Source organism: Arabidopsis thaliana, chromosome 2, assembly GCF_000001735.4.
Source record: "Arabidopsis thaliana chromosome 2, partial sequence".
Lineage (NCBI taxonomy): Eukaryota > Viridiplantae > Streptophyta > Magnoliopsida > Brassicales > Brassicaceae > Arabidopsis > Arabidopsis thaliana.
In genome coordinates this window covers 7,847,855-7,862,504 of record NC_003071.7, presented here as the reverse complement: position 1 = coordinate 7,862,504, position 14,650 = coordinate 7,847,855, and the positions used below count along the sequence as shown (strand labels likewise).

The 14,650-nt window shown below is 31.4% G+C and overlaps 3 protein-coding genes and 2 long non-coding RNA genes across 7 annotated transcripts; 1 reads left to right on the top strand and 4 right to left on the bottom strand.

The window, feature by feature from the left end:
* Positions 1-1,460: 1,460 nt before the first annotated feature.
* AT2G07045 lies at positions 1,461-1,829 on the bottom strand. Its single transcript, NR_140187.1, has one exon. It is a non-coding gene; the product is annotated as an other RNA (long non-coding RNA).
* Positions 1,830-2,521: 692 nt separating this feature from the next.
* Positions 2,522-5,366, bottom strand: EDA2 (Serine carboxypeptidase S28 family protein). The gene is made up of 12 exons (NM_127364.6): positions 5,128-5,366; positions 4,900-5,025; positions 4,675-4,830; positions 4,373-4,561; positions 4,099-4,215; positions 3,972-4,025; positions 3,813-3,884; positions 3,499-3,704; positions 3,326-3,420; positions 3,171-3,245; positions 2,980-3,063; positions 2,522-2,905 (listed from the first exon to the last, which is right to left on the bottom strand). The coding sequence occupies exons 1-12, from the start codon at positions 5,305-5,307 to the stop codon at positions 2,790-2,792; spliced, it is 1,470 nt and encodes a 489-aa protein (NP_179399.5). The 5' UTR covers positions 5,308-5,366; the 3' UTR covers positions 2,522-2,789.
* AT2G07035 lies at positions 5,348-5,707 on the bottom strand. Its single transcript, NR_140186.1, has one exon. It is a non-coding gene; the product is annotated as an other RNA (long non-coding RNA).
* Positions 5,708-8,838: 3,131 nt separating this feature from the next.
* AT2G18070 (uncharacterized protein) lies at positions 8,839-9,976 on the bottom strand (the record flags this gene model as incomplete). Its single annotated transcript, NM_127363.4, has 4 exons — positions 8,839-8,897; positions 9,013-9,078; positions 9,260-9,294; positions 9,666-9,976. 4 exons carry the CDS (start codon positions 9,974-9,976, stop codon positions 8,839-8,841), a joined length of 471 nt encoding a protein of 156 aa, NP_179398.4.
* A 922-nt stretch (positions 9,977-10,898) lies between these two features.
* Positions 10,899-14,538, top strand: VND1 (vascular related NAC-domain protein 1; the record flags this gene model as incomplete). Of its 3 annotated transcripts, NM_001335579.1 has the most annotated exons (4): positions 10,952-11,087; positions 12,197-12,367; positions 12,447-12,718; positions 13,447-14,538. In NM_001335579.1, the coding sequence occupies 3 exons, from the start codon at positions 12,202-12,204 to the stop codon at positions 14,104-14,106; spliced, it is 1,098 nt and encodes a 365-aa protein (NP_001318244.1). In that variant the 3' UTR covers positions 14,107-14,538. The 3 variants fall into 3 exon arrangements, with proteins under 3 accessions (NP_001323941.1, NP_001318244.1, NP_179397.1); NM_001335580.1 differs by having other exon boundaries at positions 10,899-11,087; positions 12,197-12,718; positions 13,447-14,315; NM_127362.2 differs by lacking the exon at positions 10,952-11,087 and having other exon boundaries at positions 12,202-12,367; positions 13,447-14,185.
* Between the last annotated feature and the right edge of the window lie 112 nt (positions 14,539-14,650).

The following is a 14,650-nucleotide window of genomic DNA, read 5'->3' as shown; positions in this document are numbered from 1 at the left end:
ACGTACAACCGACTAATCTTATAGTTGATATGTCGATCGACGACGAAAAAAGATGAACATGTCACGTTTAAATATTATATGTAGTGAGCTGAAATCAAATTATAGTACATAAAACAATGAAAAATCGATTGGTATATAATATATAATTCGTGATCACATACAAACATATTATCAAACTGAAGTAATCCATTGATCATAGGTCGATGTGACATGAGCTATCTCACTAGATTGTCATTGTTAAACGTATTTATCAATATACAATATATAGGATCACACATGCAGTTTTACGTGAACAAAACAGCTTTGACTTCGAATGATAGAGATCAGAGGATTTTATCAAAATAAAATATTTAACAAAACAATACCGGCAATTTTTAATTTTAACTAATGGAACTAGTTTAATAAAACCAGGTGATATTTTGTTACAAATTAAAACCCAGAAAACAAATTTAATTTCCTTGTGAATTTGTTCAAGAAATTCAGGTGGTTTTTTTTGGGTGAAAACAAATGGTAAAATTAACATTAAAGCTCCAGTACGAAATACGAAAAATTTATTTACCTCTATTTGTTTTGGTTTGGGAGTAAAATGAATATGAAACTTAGCCTTTCGTTTTGGTTGCAACCGATGATAATCAAGATGAAAAATATGTTTTTTGAAAGAGGAAAGATGAATAATATTCATAATAATATTAAGCTAAGCCTTTTAGCTAGAATGAGAAACTTAATTTTATTAGTTTATAAAGAAAATTATATTTTTAGTTTTTTTTTATCAAACTGATAATTTTTATTAAAATTAAATCTCAAACTCAGTAAAAAAAGAAGAAATACAACCCAAATAAAAGAGAAATACAGTATAACCTCTATAAATTAATATTCGATAAATTAATAACTTCTATAAATTAATAAATTTTTCTGGTTCCGAGTTGGGACTAGTGTAAAAATTGATACAAATCGATAAATTAATAAGATAATAAAATTTTTGAAAATTCTATGTAAATATATGGTCCCATCAATATTTTAAATTAATAACTGTATAAATTTATGAATATATATATTTATATTTATGAATATATATTATGTAAAGCTTAGTAAAATATGACTTTCGTATTGTTTTATTTTAATTTATATTAGTTCTTTGTAAAATTAAATTCTAATAATTTTACTACGTATAAAAAAGTTTTTTTTTGTTTTTAAATCTAATAATGGTTTTCTACTCGTAATAATTTTTAGAAAAATTATTGATTGTATAGAAAAACTACCTTTTAGATCACATTTTTGTAAAAAATTACAAAATTTGTAAAATCTCTGCATAAATTAATACTTCTTTAAATTAATAAATTTTCTCGGTCCCGACATTATTAATTTATAGAGGTTTTACTGTACAAGATAACAAGACAAGAAAACCTAGAAATACTCCAAAAAAAATACATAAATGCAAGACACAACTTTACCAAAGAAAACAAACGAGATCGAAACATGACGATCCAAACGACTTCAGAAGAGACTGTATCCATTGCAACCCAAAAGATTACCAACTCCGCAACAAGAGCAGAGAAAGCTAACAACGGGGAGGAAGATCCATGCAATACCTTGAGCATTGGCAATTATTTTGTTGTCGATATAATTTAGGAATTGCAGTCTTTGTTTGTGGTTATGCTTCCTCATCTTAGCACCTATTGCCTGTTTCTTTTCCCAAAAGTTTTTTTTGTTTGGAGTGGTTTGGATTATCAAGCGTTTCGGAGAGACGATATTTAGTTCTAAACATACAAATTAACAAACAAATGAAAATCATTTCTCCATATATATTACTTGTCTTTTGGGAGAAAATCAGAAAAGAAATCGAACATTCGTGCAACAAGAACGAATTTAAATTCAACGCTCTTGCTTTTTTATAATAAAACATAAAATAATGAGATCCCAACAGTATAATTACTTATTTATTCCTCCGACATGGATTGACAAGAACCCACTCTATGACTATACGAAGTAATTTATTTTATCATCAACTATTATACGAAATTACGAAGTAATATATATATATATATATATATATATATATATATATATAGGCACAAGAATGAGTATTTATCATTGTAACCTTAAATATTTAGACGTTTGTTCTCCGCCCCATACTTCAACAGTCCACCTTTTACATGACTAAATAAGAAATTGTTAGAGAAAGGGGTGATTTTAATTTGCTAAAATTAACAATATTTTTTTTTTCCTCCAAAAGTGTTTCTCGAAATTTGTTACTCAAAACATTTTTTTAAATCTTTCATTTCGTGTTTTCCTTAAGTTTTATTGTTATTGAAGTTGTTTATTTCTTATTTTAGAGACTTAAGTGCGATTCCAATTAGCTTGCAAATTATTTTCTATTTGTTTTTTAATCTTGATGTTTTCCTATCTACATTTTTTCCATGAGAATTATGTTTGATCTATGATTGGGAATGTGAGGACAATAAAGAGAAACAGACGTCAGATGAACTTAAATTTAGATTTAAGGGGTTTGAACCCAATAGACTCGAGAGATTAAATGATGAATTCTTCTAGGAACTCATTTAAAAGACAAGTCAAATATTTCTACATTGCGGTCTTTGTTACAAGTTATAAACTATTTTTAGCAATGACACATACAATAAATACAAAAACTGCATCATTTTCTAAAACAGAAAACGACTTCATTAGGTTGACTATGTTCACTCAAATTTGGATTAAAAAATCAATAATAAAGACTAAAGAGTTTATTATATTGTTTGTCCAATTCGAATCATTATTTCTATAATGCATCTCTATATTGAACTCCTAATAGATTGGCGACACTCAGACAGCCACAAGTCAATGTGTTCTACCATCTGTTGCCTTACTTTGTTTACATAATCGGGTAAGCTGCAATTATTTGATTTACCTGAAAATGAAAATTTGTTATTTCAAGACTCTTTTTTTTTAGTTTTTGGACAAAACACACACAAATGCTTATACCTTCAATGACCATTGGAGATTGAGGGCATCCTCTTATATCACTTCCATGGCCACAGTTACGACATTTTATGATGTAAGAAGGCACTGGCGCATGATTTTGTTAGTGTCTTAAAAAAGAAAATGCACAAATCCGAGACAAAACTTAAGCAAAATTAATCGATGTCGAAAGGCATAAGAGATCGAGTCTTTACTTTCATGAGTAGAGTTCTGTTTGGAAGCATGACGCCATGGATCTTCTGACCCATTTGTGAAAATGATTTTGGTTGCTGCATAATAATCCTCAAACATTATCATAATGTGCACAGACTAAAATGACATTTAAGAAGGTTTAATGTCACATTTATACCGGCGAGTCTATCGCCTCCATAGTACAAGTTTGTTGCATCAACTTTAGGGTAAACATCTTTCCCAAAAAGGCTCTTGCATAAATCCAAATGAAACCTAATCAAGTTAGCAGAAAATTAAATAAACATGTGACTTTACAAAATGTAAACAAACAGTATAATTCAAGAATGTTACGTTGTATTGATTTGATGAGATCGAACACTATCATATTTAGGTGCCACCTGGAAATATCCTAGTTCTGTGCAAGCTTGAAACCACCATAACCGATATGCACTGTCTGCGGTAACTACTGTGTTTCTCAGATGTTTTCGGTTATATGTTCTAACACGTAATCCCCAAATTCTCATGCAATACTCTCTAACATATGTTGAATATGTTACCTGCATCACACACACAATTCAAAGTCTTTAGCAAATAAAATATTGTAAGCTCCACGGCTCAAGCGAGATTATAGCATGAAGAGAGGAAGAAAAACGTTGTGAGCTTACCACTAAATCACTACCATTCTTCTTTGCTTCAACAAGCGGGACACATAGTTTATCTGGATTTCCATATTGAAACTACAAGATTTTGAACATTAAATGTTACTAGTCAGGAAAGAATAGAAAGAACTTGGAATTGAAAAAATGATTATGGATAATCTTTACCGCCATAACCGCTGCATCTGCCGTTAAGTATAAAAAATCAGCATCAACATCAAGCTGTAGATTTCAAAAACTTATTATCAGTTTGAAACAGAACAAGAGAAAGTTAAAAAGCAGAGAAGAGAGAGACCTCAGTGGCATTGAAGAGAGATTTCACTGCCTTATTTTTTACTTTAAGCCCTAATTCCAGAAGTTTATTAGTCTCTTGTAGTGCAAGTTTGCATTCTTGACCAGCTGATTCACCTATCTTCTCGTAGTGTATACAAAAGATCAAATTTGTCACCGTAACTTAAAAACCCTCATTACTTATACTTTTTAACCTTAAATCTTGCAAAGAAGATTGTTTAATTCCATTCATGCCAGAATGATGACAATAAAGAAAACTATGCTACTAATATATATACCTGCTGATCAAATTCAGAGAATTCATAGATTGCACGAACGACTGCAGAACTAGCAAGGCTTCCACACGTCAAATGCGGGAACTTAAGCCGAAACCACGCACTTAAAGCTCCAGAATAAGAAATCCCGAAGAAGAACCACGGATTGTCACTACCACCACTACTTATATTCAACTTCTTATTCAGAGATTCCTACATCCACAAATCATAATAAAAGTACATGAAACATCCTTTTAAATGTAGTCACCATTCCTCTAGCATATGATATGATCTCACTAAATAAAAGTAAAGCAAGCAAGACTTGCCTGGTAATATTGTCGGAAAGATGCCAAATCGTAAAGGGCTTGTTTCGATGAAAGGTATTTCAAATTTTCTGTAGCTAATGAGTTAAAGGGGGAGCTTTTTCCATAGTACCTATGTTCTAGTGAAACCACACCTGCTTGAAACTTCTTTGCTAATACCTATATATGTTTATAAAACATCAATCTTTTTAGATTTTTTTTACAATAATCAAATTTGTAAAATCTTACATTTATATAATCATTAGCTATGCCACTACAAGGACCTTCACCGCATATTATCATAAACATAGGCCCATCTGGAGATCGAAAGTAGTCCATAAATTCATAGTATCGCTGTCTGAATTTGCGGTGATCCTGTCAATAACTAAGTTTCAAATCTCATATGATTCAAATAATCTACCTCAAATAGATGCATTTGGACAAAATTACGAAATCAGGACAATGAAGAGAAGTTACATTAGGAGATTCATGATCTAGGGTTTGATTAAACCATAGTTCATTGGTCGTCATGTAATAGCGGCTTCTGGAGACATTATGAGAAACGCTACTAGGATGCAATAAGGCATGAGACAAAGTTGAAAATGACACAATCGCAGTGAAAATGTTGATCAGAATAAAGCCGAACTCTAACGACATTTTTTGAATCTAGTTTTCCAAACGCACCATTTACCATACTTAGCATGAACAAAATCAAAGGAGGCAAAAGGTTTCTTTTCTTGGTCAGTAAATTTTACATTACAAAAAGAAAAGATTCAACCGGAAAGAGAGGAAGACCACTTTCTAAAAAAGGAATGAAATCAACGGCTACAAAAAAAACAATGCATTGCATCGTAAACGTTAAGGTTGTATTATAACTAACAAAAAATATAGTAAAATCAGGTCAAATTTCACTACTTAATCATTTATGCTCAGTGGCGGACCCACTAAATAAGAAGGGGTGTCACTTGACCCAGGTTAAATCTAGAAATTAGATTTAATGCATTGAAATGCTTAATGAGATAGTAGCATAGTTGGTAAATCTTTTATTGATGACACCCCTAAATCTGAGATCGATCCTAGCATGTTACACTTTTGAGTAATTTTTGTTGTTTTACATATATGTATGACACCTAGGGGTGTCAAAATGAGCTGATAGCTCATGAGCTGGCTCAACTCGGCTCAGTTATTTATGAGCGCTAGTTCTATTTTTAAGGATCATTTAATAATTTTTAAGGATCATTTAATAAATGAGTTTAGTGATCGAGCTTTATTTAGCTCACGAGTTATATGAGCGAGGTTTAATGAACATGAGCTAGCTCATGAGCTTGGTTTTTTTAAAGTAATATATACAAAAAGCTAACAATCAAAGTATATATATATATATATTTTTCTATAAATAATAGAAATATATTTTAGAAAATATATAAGTTACATAACAATTTCTGAAAATAAATATTAGTAATATACACAAAAAGTCAACAATCAAAACATAAATATTTATATAATCTATAAAAATAGAAATATATTTTTAAAAATATATAATTTACATAACAATTTTAGAAAATATAATTTTTTTCATTTATTCGCATTAGCTCGCGAGCTAGCTCATTTAGCTCGTGATCTAGATGATCTGAGTCCGAGTTTGTATTTTGAAGCTCATATAATAAATGAGTTGAGCTGAGCTGGCTCATAAAAGATCCAAATTCATCATGAGCTGAGCGAGCTAACTCATGTTGACACCCCTAATGACATCCCTAAAAATAATTTTGGGTCCGCCACTGTTTATGCTTAAATGACTTTTGTTGTGCATGTTCAAAGTTTCAGTTTCAATAAATTTTGTTAATTATAAATTTATAATGCTTGTTGTTTGGTATGATCCATCGATGACATGCTAAACTTTTTCATATCCCACTCAGTTATCATATATCATGATTAATAATCGTCTATTTGACCTATTCAAAGTTTACAATCTAAATGTTGCAGTTTAAATTTTGAATTTGGAAGCCCGTAAGGTTAAATAAAAAAAATTAAAACCATACTCAAACCGCCACCATGAAGCCTTATTGGATCTAAATTTGCTTGATAGGCCCAACATTGTATAAGAGATTTGGCCACATTTCAAGGTTTTAAAATTCTAAGAAAACTAGGATTTGCATTTTGCCATCAATGAGAAAAATTACAGATTAAAAAGGGAAAAAGGCTACCCTAGCTACCAGGCAGGAGACAATGCTCATGATTTGTATTTTCATACATTTTAATTATTTTGATATCCTAAGTTTTATTAATTTTATGAGTTCATGTGTCCATAAAGAGATATGGACATCAAGTTGCTTGGTTCCCAATACATTCTGATTAAGTTCTGTATAAAAAGATGCAAGTATCATTCCACTTCCACATATATATTTTATATTATTACGTATATGTACAATAATTAAAGCAGTTAATGTAATTTTTTTTTTTTTTTGCATGAAAATTTTTTAGTTACATAGTACTATCTCCGTTTAAAATTAGGAAGCTTTGATTGCTGACATTCAGGCAGTGAGGCAATGATTATGTTTGGTTTATATAGTTCGATACCTATTATCGGGTTTAAATGAAACATCGGTTGGAAGTTTAAAAGGCGCTAATCACAATGCTTTATATATGAAAACCCATTTGGTTTATTTGACTTAATGCAAAGAGGGATGTACATAATGTTTGTTAATTATAAATCTATAATGCTTGATGTTGGAACTGTTTATGAACCATCGATGACATGCTAAACTTTTTCATATCCCACTCACTTATCATATATCATGATTAATAATCGTCTATCTTTCTCTTCACGATTTCATTTTTTTATTGATTATTTTAATCACCTACAAGTTAATGAAATATGCTAACCGTGTGCGTGTGTTGTAATTGATTACTATAGTAGCAAGACAACAAGCCCTGGATCTTTAAAACTTATTGAACAGAGAAAGAAATATCGAGATATAGTTAAATTATTAATGACAAGAAATACCGAAAATACATGAAACCTAAATAAATAAATAAACACTTTGGCCTTTCATTTAAGGCAAGAAAATTTCAAAAATAAAACTTTCAGTTTATTTGTTAGAGTTCACACACGTTCAAAAATAGAAATTTTCAAAAAGTTCGTTTTCATTCCTAATTATGGCTTGTAACTATTAAGTATTAACCATACCGAACTTATCTTAAAATTCGGAGATAGAAGCTCTATACACATAGCTATGTCAAGTGTTTTGTTGCATATCCCAAGTCCCAACACTATATCAAGTTTCCAAGACGGGTTGCTCTAAGTTAGTAAAACTCACTTAATCATTTCTAATGGCTAACTTTTCATATACCAAGCGAGTTAAGCTTCAATATAGTTTAGTAGTTATAATTTACGCATTCTTTGATTTATTGTTGTTGAAATTCTTTGATGTTTTTTGTTTGTAAACTATGTTTTTCCCTGCTTTGTTTAAATCTTGCGATAAACATTTGATTACACTTTTAAAGCCCTATGAGAAATATATATAAATATAAATTGAAAATTATTAAATATTAATCTTCAATGATTAATGAGTTTGGAGGAAGGTCTTTGTCATGAAGGTTTAGGCGGGTCCAACTCAAAGATCTTCTTTTGCCGGTTACGCTAAATTCATTTATGAAAAGTGTTTTATTTTTTCAAAATTGAATGTAAAAAGCTTTAACTTTAATGGGGTATATTGGATCAGTAATTTGATTTTTTTTTTTCTTTTTAGATCATTTTCTTTATTGAATTGATTTTTTTTTAAATGTATTAAATTCTGCCTCATTGAATCTAGGGTTTGTTAAAATTATTTCAAATCTAAAATTATTTGATCACAAAAAAGGTTCTAAAATTTTACATAAATTGAAAATTGAGAATTTTGCGATGAAGTTATTATACACTTAACAATTTCAAATGATTTAAGAGACAATTTAAATTAGTTCAAATGAGTGGGTAGGAATTTACACCCAATGATGATATTTCAAACAGTTTTAAAAATTGAACAAGTCAATTTTGTCCTCTCATTCCATTTTCATTCATTAATCAGTTCGGAATCCTAAAAACAAAAATATTGAACAACTGCAGCCGTGGTTCCTACGGTAGCTTGACTGAGGGTTCCTTCCAACTAGTGGTAACAAGTTACGCGCCCATGAATACAAGTCTACAGATAATCACCTTGGGAGGCCTGTCCACATTTTATAGTTCAATAACATTTCATAACACACTTGTCCTAGTTCACATAAGGGATCACACAAACCTGAGCGGTCATCCAAACTATAAGCGGAAGCTTGTTTTGTCCTTGATTAATATAATAGCCAAAGCATTAGGTTTAGGGATCATGATACTTACGTTCTCCCTCAGTGTCGGTAATACAATAGCCAAAGCATTAGGTCTTGTACGCAGTACCATTCCTAATGCAATCAAACTTTCCAACTGATAGTAAAAGAAAAAATACAACATAATTATGGAGTTAGCTTTGCCAAATAAAAAGTAATAAAAATAATGGAGTTAGTCAGTTAGCTAACAAAAGACATATAGGTAAAAATGCTGCCTAGCAAAAACATAGATCATGAATTTGAATTCCAAAATTACCGGATCCTCTCAACCTTTGGCACCTCATTGTTGTGCTGCCAATTGAGTGAAAATACGATTACACGAAATTAAACAATAGTGTCATAATTGGAAGTTGGTCGTCGAACCAATGGACTGATGTTTTGTAGACAAGTTCAGGAATATGAGATAAAGGAACATCGATCAGCTTTCGCAAAGGAGACTCTTTGAACAACTTCAGCCATGGAAATTGTACTCCGGAAATCGCTCTCCCAAAGTTATCGAGAAATCGCAATAGTTGAACCTCCAACTCAAACGCATATTTTTTCTATAACCAAACAGAACAAACAAAATATGATAGTTTTTATTTAGCAAAAAAAAATGAATTTTGATTTATGGATTATCCATCTAGATGAGAGTTACACATCGCATGCATCGACTGACTTACCGATCATTTCGAGGAGGTAAGCCGCAAGATCTGAAGGATCGATAGACACTATAGGCTTCATCTCTTTCTTTGGGTTTTGACTTTTTACTTTCCTTCGCCTTCAGATTTTCATTCCTCACCTCCACATTAGCATTTTTCTCCTCAAATGAACGGAAAACGTCCTCACCGGTAGGTTGGTTTCCACTGGCCGCCTGATCCGCTGGTTTTCGCTTCCGAATGCTCTTCGAGGACACGACTTTCTTCCATCCATGGTCGTCGACGTGGGAGTTACATTTAGAAGTCTCACATACATTGTACTCGATCGGTTCCATTACCTTTTCTAAAGTCTCTCACTTTTTTCGTTGTTTTTTGATATTTGTTATCACTCTCTCTAGCCTCTAGCATACTTAAACCAAAGTGGACGACGTGATTTTATCGAAGGAAGAAGGGTTTTTCATAACTTTGTGACATAAACGTTATTAGGGTTATTCTTTATCTTTTTATTATTAGATTTGAATATTTTTGCTTGTAACCACTTATTTCATTAAAATCTGCATCTTTTAACATTTATCTTTTTCAGATAATTATAAAAAAAAATTCAAGAAAGTTATTTAAAATTAAATCCCTTTGACATAATTACAAGAAAGTTAAACTAGACCATATGTTTTAAAATTGAATACCTTTCACATAATTACCTTTAAACTACATAATTAGAAAAAAAGTTTTTAGCTTATTTGTCAATCAAAGATCATTTAAAAGCGGTTTGCCAAAAAAAAAAAAAAAAAAAAAAAAAAAAAAAAAGATCATTTAAAAGCTACATAAGCCCACACCATCTACAAATACAAACTATGATTAATGAAAAACTTATACAATACCTTATTCTTGTAAATATATTTTAAATCTTTACCAAATCACAATAATTCTATTTGCACACCGCGAAAATATCTGAAAGGCTTGCTTCCATTAATCGGTAATAATTAATAATTTTTAAAAGTCGAATCCCATATTTAGTGTAGAAATATTGTTATTATTATTTTTGAATACTGTGAGAATTTTAGATTAATTCATAAATATTTACAGCTAGCGTGTGTAACAAAAACAATAAAATTGAGAGTGAATAAATATATAAAACCGGGAAAGATTAAAAACAATAAAAGCCAAGAGGAGAGTGACGTGAATGAATGAATGGGGACATGGTACTGAAGGCCACGCGCAATGGAACGGTCCACACTCTCTCCTCCTCACCTTTATATTCACCAAATGGGATCGTCTTTCTCATTAATTCGTCTTCTTTCTTCTTCTTCCTCTCTTCACCACTTCTCTCTTCTTTCTAATTAAGTTGTTCTCACCAGTCACCACCATTGATCTTCCTAGGTTTTCTTTTTGTTTCCGTCACATACTCGATCAATTATAATTATATATTCGGCTGCGAAGATTTACAAGGTAAACTTAATATATCAACAAAGGGATTTCAAGCACATATTAGTATAATACTTACTTATACGTATGTGTGTGCTATTTTTTCTTTTTGTTACGTATGTGTGTTCTCTGGACTTCGAGTATGGATCATTTGTAACTTTTGAGCATCACTAATTTCTCTTTTTTGATCATGTTTTTAAAAAAAATATATATTTTTGCTGGTTAATATATGTATGTAGCTTTTCCTACATATTGAGATCAAACGTTAAATCGATTCTGGATTCATCTTTGAAAAATGTTTAAAGATCAGGAACGTCAAAATCAGTGTAAATCTTCTGTCGTTATGTCATAACAAAGAAATTAAACATGGGGTTTTATGAATCTCTAGGTTTGCATCGTCCCCTATATAGATATATTTTTTGGATGAACAAGCTTTTTTTGTTTGTATACTGCTAGGGTTATCCTAGCCTTTAGTATATTTATGATTATAATAAATTGATTTCAATTTAAAAAAAAAGAAAAAAAAAGAGTTTTGAGAAGAACGCCGTTCTTGATGATCATTGCCGCCATTTACTAACATTAATGTACAACAGAACAGCATCATTATAACTCCCCATGTCCGTTTGTTATGATCGCATCTCATCTTGATTTCTTCAACTCAAAACCTAAATTTCATACATGTAAATATCATTTTACGTATGTATGCATGTATATAAATTAATAAAAATATGTAACTTATTGATCATAATTATGCATGTTATGAGAGAGTTTAAATGGTGAGCAAGTGGGAATTCACCACGAAATGAGTTTTATATATGCTTATATCTCATAACATTTTGTCAACTATCTCTCGAGTACTTTATAAATGATTTTGTTAGATAGCACTCTATGAATGATAATTATATATTTTTCTTCTTATTCTTCTTATTTGTCTTCACAAAATTTAGCTTATGTTTTTCATTATAGCTCTAATATGTCGCCTTCCACTATCCCATGTTATCATTTGAGATCTTCTGAAATCATATGTTGTGATCTCAAAAATTATATATAAGTATAGACGAAAATAAGAGAATATTTCCGTACATGTATATTTATATTATTGTTCATTTTGGTGTTTCATTTTGTTGGTGTAGAAATAATGGAGCCAATGGAATCTTGTAGCGTTCCTCCAGGATTTAGGTTCCATCCGACGGACGAAGAGCTTGTCGGGTACTATCTAAGGAAGAAAATCGCATCGCAAAAGATTGATCTCGACGTCATCAGAGACATCGATCTCTACAGAATAGAACCATGGGATCTACAAGGTTACTTACCGAACACCGTGAGATATTTTACTTTGGTTAAGGTTTTATTGATTATCACCTTAAATTTTAAATGTTACAGAACAATGTCGAATCGGTTATGAGGAACAAAATGAATGGTATTTTTTTAGTCACAAGGACAAGAAATATCCAACGGGGACAAGAACTAATAGAGCGACCATGGCTGGATTTTGGAAAGCCACGGGAAGAGACAAAGCTGTTTACGACAAAACAAAACTAATTGGTATGAGGAAAACACTTGTGTTCTACAAAGGACGTGCACCTAATGGCAAGAAATCCGATTGGATCATGCATGAGTACCGGCTCGAGTCAGATGAGAATGCACCGCCCCAGGTACTTGTGTTTCTACTTTGGTGGGGACAAAACATTTTTGTTTTAATTAGGGCTTCTTGTCTCTTGGGCTCTTTCGTGAGGCACATGCTAACTTTTAGGTGAAAGTCCATTAATACTTATATTCAATCAGAAAAAAGAAAGTAAAAGTCTCTCCTAAACTAGTATCAAATTTCAGTCTCACGTCAATTTTTATTATAAATATTTTGACCATTGCAGAATTTTACAGTTTTCCACTAACCAAAAACAGAAAAGTTCAATCACATTTCCTTTTGAAGTAGTAAACATGTAAACTTTTGTCTCGTTTATAACAATTATAAATTATTTAATCCCTTTTGTAGTAATCTTTCGCATATATATTTGTACGCTAGCAATTTCCTCTATAGAAAATGATCTATATATGTTTGTAGTATATATTGTTTATGATTATAGTTGTGCTTGTTTTTTCAATATCTTAAAGTCAATAAAGTTCAAAAGTGAAACTCTATTAGATTGCATGAGTATGTACCTATACATTTCACTAGCTTTCTTATTTTTGGTCTCACACTTTTCAAGCATGTCCTTATGTGTGTTTCACTAAAATCTAACTGCCTTTTCTCCATCTTTTTGTTTGCATTGGCCTTATGTATTATATGATTCTTTACCAATTTTTGAAACATCAATTCAAGCCAAAGATTCTATTTACATGTCATGTCTTCTTATGATCATTTTTGTGCATATATGTGTTTTAGGAAGAAGGATGGGTGGTTTGTAGAGCATTCAAAAAAAGAGCTACAGGGCAAGCCAAGAACACGGAAACTTGGAGCTCAAGTTACTTTTACGATGAAGTTGCACCGAATGGAGTTAACTCGGTTATGGACCCCATTGATTACATATCTAAGCAGCAACATAACATTTTTGGGAAAGGTTTGATGTGTAAGCAAGAACTAGAAGGAATGGTTGATGGTATAAACTATATACAATCGAATCAATTCATTCAGCTCCCACAACTCCAAAGCCCTTCTCTCCCGCTGATGAAAAGACCTTCAAGCTCGATGTCCATAACATCAATGGATAACAATTACAACTATAAACTCCCATTAGCGGATGAAGAAAGCTTCGAGTCATTCATAAGAGGAGAGGATAGAAGGAAGAAGAAAAAGCAAGTAATGATGACGGGAAATTGGAGAGAGTTAGACAAGTTTGTTGCTTCACAACTTATGAGCCAAGAAGACAATGGAACTTCAAGTTTCGCAGGTCATCATATAGTTAATGAAGATAAAAACAACAATGATGTGGAGATGGATTCGTCAATGTTTTTGAGCGAAAGAGAAGAAGAAAACAGGTTCGTCAGTGAATTCTTGAGTACAAACTCGGATTATGATATTGGGATTTGCGTATTTGATAATTGAATGAAACTACATAGATGGCATGTGAGATTTGTTGGTACGTTTACTTACACTTATATGAAAATATTAACAATATAACTAATAAAGAAAATTAAACATATGGTTTAGCCATGTCTAGTTTTATGAAAAGAATGTGTTAGGGTTGTGAATGAGTGAGGATATAAATCTATATTACGTTACGTACTATTTATATTCGAGTTTGAGTGACTAGGTCAGAGTTATTGTTACGTTATGAGGGTATGAATTGTGAGGTTTTCTAAATTTTTTAATTATAGTTAGTTTTATAGAGATGATTTAAGGGGCCATTAATTAAGTATAGTTAGAAATCAGAATAAGAAATCATTGTTGTGGGGCAAGGAGATGTCGAGCGTGCGGTGTGCACAACGGGGCTCCGTTGGGCATGCTTTGTCGTCCACAATACCAACGAGACTTTGGGAGCAAGAGTCTTCAATTTAAAACTTTATTTTATCTCATATGAATCTTTTTTTAATCTTGATTCACTTGGAAATTTTATTATATTATAAATGTTAGATGTTGGTTCTCAAAT

Coding starts and splice junctions, on each gene's coding strand:
- EDA2 (NM_127364.6), bottom strand. CDS start 5,307: ATGTCGTTAGAGTTCGGCTTTATTCTGATCAACATTTTCACTGCGATT. Junction 5,026..5,127: donor TAGATCATGAATCTCCTAAT/GTAACTTCTCTT, acceptor AGTTATTGACAG/GATCACCGCAAATTCAGACA. Junction 3,064..3,170: donor ACAGAACTCTACTCATGAAA/GTAAAGACTCGA, acceptor ATCATGCGCCAG/TGCCTTCTTACATCATAAAA.